At 44.0% G+C, this 5,736-nt stretch overlaps 1 protein-coding gene across 2 annotated transcripts in view; it reads left to right on the top strand.

Moving 5' to 3' along the window:
• Positions 1-4,736: 4,736 nt before the first annotated feature.
• Positions 4,737-5,736, top strand: part of KIFBP (kinesin family binding protein) — a 36,208-nt gene continuing 35,208 nt past the window's right edge. For both annotated transcript variants that reach the window (XM_061197555.1, XM_061197550.1), the window contains exon 1: positions 4,737-5,217. In XM_061197555.1, coding sequence (XP_061053538.1) covers positions 4,792-5,217 — 426 coding nt within the window. In that variant the 5' untranslated portion in view covers positions 4,737-4,791. The remainder of the gene's footprint in view (positions 5,218-5,736) is intronic.

Raw genomic sequence — 5,736 nt, 5'->3', positions numbered from 1 at the left:
TTGAGTCAATGTATAAAAATACAGCTTTATGCCATAATAAAGTTAGTATTTACTATTTATGTTTTTGGTGACTTTTTCCCTAAAAGTGAAGCTTGAAATTTTTGTTTTAAACATAGTAAGTGATGGGTATAAAAATCCAAACATAGAAAAAACAAGCAAGTCACCACATATCCAACATATTTGTGAGCATCTCTTCCAGGAATTAGTTTACAAAACTGGAATCATTCCTTCAATTTTGTGAATTGCTTTTCCCTCCGTATGTGCATCCTTTACAGATCTGTGCCCTTTTTTTTTTTTTTTAAGTTCCCCGACCAGGGATCAGACCAGGGATCCAACCGGTGCCCCCTGCAGTGGAAATGCAGAGGCTTAACCACTGGACCACCAGGGAAGTCCCTGTGCCATTTTTGATGACTGTGCCATCTCATAGTATCTCATAGTATGAACACGTTATTTTATCTTTCATTATTATAAACAACCCTAAAATGAATGTCTTTGTGTAATCTTTGTGTATTTGTCTGATTGTCACTGTAGGAGTGCAGGGTCAAAGTGAATGTATTTTAAATTTTGATGCAAGTTGCTCTCCAAAGCAGTTCCAGTTTATGTTCCTACCCTACAGCCTAGGAGAGAACCTGTTTCCCCACAGCACTAACATTAGGTGTTGGCTTCCTTTTGTCACTTTGCTAGGTGCAAACTAATACATCGTTTTCACTTGTGTCTTTTAATTGAGCGAGGATTAACATCTTACATTTATTGGTCACTTGCATTTCTTGAAAAGATTTTATTTTGAAATAATTTTAGACTTACATAAATGTTGCAAAAATAGAACAGAAAGTTTGTGTATACTCTACACTCAGTTTCCACCAGTGTTACTGTTTTCCATAATCATAGTACAATTATCAAAACGAGGATATTAACATGAAGGGTACCATCCTATAGATGCTGCGCGGGCCTCTCATTATCGCGGCCTCTCTTGTTGCGGAGCACAGGCTCCAGACGCGCAGGCTCAGTAATTGTGGCTCACGGGCCTAGCTGCTCCGCGGCATGTGGGATCTTCCCAGACCAGGGCTCGAACCCGTAACCCCTGCATTGGCAGGCAGATTCTCAACCACTGCGCCAGCAGGGAAGCCCCATGAGCTTTTTTTTCTTAACAGTATATGCTGGAAATCACATCAGTTCATAGCAATCTTATTCTTTGTTTTACAACTGCATCATACTCCATTGTGTGGGTATACTATAGTTTATTCAACCATTTTCTTATTATGTATGGACACATAGGTTGTTTCCAATATTTTTCAATTACAAGCAATGCTGCAGTGAGGAACCTTGTTATATATGTATTTACATACTGTTGGAGGGGTATCTTCAGAGTAGATTCCTAGGAGTGGGACAGCTGAGTCAAAAGATAAGTGCAGGGACTTCCCTGGTGGCGCAGTGGTTAAGAATCTGCCTGCCAATGCAGGGGACACGGGTTTGATCCCTGGTCCGGGAAGATCCCACATGTCGCAGAGCAACTAAGCCCGCGAGCCACAACTACTGAGCCCGCGTGCCGCAACTACTGAAGCCCGTGCACCTAGAGCCCATGCTCTGCAGCAAGAGGAGCCACCGCAATGAGAAGCCTGCGCACCGCAATGAAGAGTAGCCCCCGCTCACCACAACCAGAGAAAGCCCGTGCGCAGCAACAAAGACCCAACGCAGCCAAAAATTTAAAAAAATAAAATAAATTTATTAAAAAAATAATTAAAAAAAAGATAAGTGCATATGTCGTTTTTTTGTTTTTTTTGGTTTTTTTTTTTTTTTGATGTGGACCATTTTTTAAAGTCTTCATTGAACTTGTTACAACATTGCCTCTGTTCCATGTTTTTGGTTTTTTGGCCCAGTGGCATGTGGGATCCCAGGTCCCCGACCAGGGATCAAACCCGCACCCCCTGCATTGGAAGGCAGAGTCCCGACCACTGGACTGCCAGGGAAGTCCCCATTTGTTCTGTAGATTCTGCCACATTCTGAATTTTGCTGAGACATCTCCATCTGTCACTTTACAAGCTCCTTGTCCCTCTGCATCTAACGTAATAGATAATTAGATCGAGAAGTGTACCCAGTGTCCAGTTGTCCCTCTGTCTTTTGATGTTAACAGCAAGAGGTGATCATCGCCTAAATCTCAGGTCACTGTGTTAACGGTGACCTGTACTCTGTGCCATTCATTGGACAATTTCCACAGGGACTGTTCCCCAAATGGCAGGCAGAACTCTCCCATCTTGAGTTTCCTAGTCCCATGTCTTTGTGTTTCTCAGGTGTGTCTGTCTAAGGATTTATCCTTACATTTATAAAAAATCTCTATTTTAATTTTCATCTGGGCTATTTTAGTTTTCATCTGGGCGTTCTTCCAGCTAGGTCTTTAGAGGTCAGCACTGTGTGTCGCGGTGGTTTATTGAGCTCCTACTACAAGACAGTATTGCATAATGATTAAAAGTGTGGGCTCTGGAGCAAAACTGCCTATTTATTGTATGTGACCTTTGATAAATTATTAATCTCTCTAGACTTCAATTCCTAATCTGCAGAATGGGAATAATAATAGTATCTCACAGAGTTGTTCTGAGGATTAGATGATTTAAATATATAGAATGTTAACTGGCTCATAGTAATTATATACCATTATTAACCATGTGCCAATCACTTTCCTAGTCACAAACAGATATATACTGGGCACCTACTATGACTTTTTTTTTACACTACTGATTTTTTTAATAAATTTATTTTATTTTAATTTATTTTTGGCTGCATTGGGTCTTTGTTGCTGCGCACAGGCTTCCTCTAGTTGCAGCAAGCGGGGGCTACTCTTCGTTGCGGTGCGCGGGCTTCTCATTGCAGTGGCTTTTCTTGTTGCGGACCACGGGCTCTAGGCACACAGGCTTCAGTAGTTGTGGGAAGATCTCACATGCCGCAGAGCAGCTAAGCCCGTGTGCCACAACTACTGAAGCCTGCGCGCCGATGGCCTGTGCTCCGCAGCAAGAGAAGCCACTGCAATGAGAAGCCCGCGCACCACAACGAAGAGTAGCCCCCGCTCGCTGCAACTAGAGGAAGCCTGTGCGCAGCAACAAAGACCCAATGCAGCCAAAAATAAACAAATAAATAAATAAAATAAAAATAGCAACCTTGCCTCACCTGCTAACGTTCCTTATCTCCTCCTTTGTTTCCATAACACTTACTATCTGACATTACTATATAGTTTATTTAATGTCTTTCCCTATACTAGGGCAGAAAGATTTTTTAGTTGCTGAATTTCCAGATCCTAGAACAGTGCCTGGCAAATAACAGACATTTTAAATATTCATTGAATGAACGAATTAGTCATTTGAAGTGTTGTGGAAAATGCTCTGGTAGGAAGCCAGACTGGCAGCAAGAGTACCTGTTAAAAGTAATTCAGAAGATGATGGTCTAAATCACTGGAGATGAAAAGTAGACCAATGTAAGAGCTTTCTAGAAGGTGGACTGGAGGTGGCTAGTACTGGGTTTTACATTTAAGGATGAGAGAAGAAAGGAGAGTGCAGGAAATCATCAGCTTGGTGTATGGTGGTCTCACTCACTGAGATGCAGAACTTAAGAGCAAATTTTGGTGTGGGAGGGAAGGGGTACGTGAAGAGGAAACTGATGAGTTCCAATTTGAACATACTGATATACAGGAGTCAGTGGAACATTCAGGAGTGGTTGTTCCAGTTGGGAGATGAATATTACATTCTGGAGCTCCAGAGTGCCATCTGGCCTGGAGACCCAAGTTTTGGAAGTGAGCAGCCCATGTAATGGAAATCTTGGAAGTGGGTAAGATCTCGCCGGGACAGAATTTAGGAAAGAATCCTGAGGAGCACTAACATTTATAAAGGACAGATGTTTAATTTCATTTATTCCTAAGAATTATTCTGTAGAGATAAGTAATATTATCATTTATGTTTTACTTGAGAAACCCAAAGCTTAGAAAATTAGAAGCTAATCAATATGAAGCAGATCTGAGATTCAAACTTTGTGTCTATGAGCTTCCAAAATCAGTGCTCCTTTGTGTATCTCAAAGCATTTTATATACCCAGCTCTTGATAGTAAAACCTTCTCCGGCCCGGCCCCCGCCCCTCGTATTTGACGATAATTTTGGAAGGTTATGTAATGTGAAAAGCCTTGCTTGAAGCGTCTTGTCACAGCTCTGGCACTTAACTCTTGTATTACTTTGAGATGTTGGACATATCCCTACAACCTGTGTTTCAGGGTTGAAGTGAAAATATTTTTCGATCACTCAGTGCTTTTTACATTCATAGAGGCTATGTATTAATAACAGTACATGGATCCTTGTTACATTTTTATCCAGTGATGGGCTGGGTTATATACTAATGTCAAAAGGTTTCTGCCTTTCAGCTTATATCAATTAACGAGAGTACTTAACCAGCTATGTTTGTAAACAATATTTCCTTGTGATCTGTTGAAGTCAATCGATATTTTTAAGTAGCTACAACTTCACCGGGTCAACAAGAGATAGATTCACCACCGCAGAGGGCGGGGCTGGAGGTGGGACTATCGCCAGGACAGGTTCCTTTCCATGACAACGGTTGCTATGGTGACTACTGCGCCTTCCCATTGGTCACTGCCAAGCATATTGCCTTTCCCCTGGCGGACGTCATTGGATATCGTTCTGCAGTGCGCAGGCGCAGGGCTGTCGGGGGGGGGGGGGCCGTAAGTGAAGTGTCGCAAAGCAGAAGGAAGGCGGGAGTCCTGTTTGCAAACATTGAGGAAACCGAGGCTGTGGAGGCCGCTATGGCGGATGCTCCGTGGGCCGAGATTCGTGAGAAATTCCAGGCTGCGCTAGCCTTGTCTCGAGTAGAATTGCATAAAAACCCGGAAAAGGAGCCGTACAAGTCCAAATACAGCGCCCGGGCGCTGCTGGAAGAGGTCAAGGCTCTGTTGGGCCCTGCGCCTGAAGACGAGGATGAGCGACCTCAGGCCGATGACAGCTTGGGCGCAGGGGACCACGCCTTGGGACTGCCGGCTGAATTGGTGGAGGCTGAGGGGCCCGTCGCCCAGGGGGCAGTGAGGCGGGCGGTTATTGAGTTCCATCTCGGGGTGAACCACATCGACACGGAGGAGCTGTCGGCGGGGGAGGAGCATCTGGTGAAATGCCTGAGGCTACTGCGCAAGTACCGACTGTCGCACGACTGCGTCTCACTCTACATCCAGGCTCAGGTGAGAGCGAGCTCGGCCCTGCTGTTGGCTGGAGGCCAGGGGGTGGCGAGGGGCCCCAACTCTTGCCGAGACCAAAGGCAAACGTATAAGGCACGATTTGTCCCCACGTTTTAGCACCTTTGTGATAAGCGGCTTCCAAACTCCCTCTCCACCCTCTTCGCCCACTCCACCAGCATCACTTATTGCTTCGCTTAGTCGTGGTCAACGCGTTGGTTTCCCGAGACCTTCCAACTCTCCACCATTCCAAATCCTGTTCATTCTGTTAAGAAAAATCCAAGGTAATTTACTTCTTAATTTAAGGTCTCAAGGAAATTATAAAGAATGACCAGAGTACGTTCTTAATTTGAAACAAAGTATCTAAAATCTTCAGTTTCTGTTCTTGCTATAGTCATTCGTTTGCTTCCCAGGGAATTCCTGCCCGTTCTTCAAAACCGATCTCAAGACTCACCTCATACTTATATGTAACTTTCTTTGGATCATTTTGTGCTGAACTGACCTCTTCCTCCTACCTTTGAATTC

Source organism: Eubalaena glacialis, chromosome 1 (assembly GCF_028564815.1).
Source record: "Eubalaena glacialis isolate mEubGla1 chromosome 1, mEubGla1.1.hap2.+ XY, whole genome shotgun sequence".
Classification (NCBI taxonomy): domain Eukaryota; kingdom Metazoa; phylum Chordata; class Mammalia; order Artiodactyla; family Balaenidae; genus Eubalaena; species Eubalaena glacialis.
The sequence above is the reverse complement of the archived record's forward strand: the minus strand, read 5'-3'. Positions and strand labels throughout refer to the sequence as shown.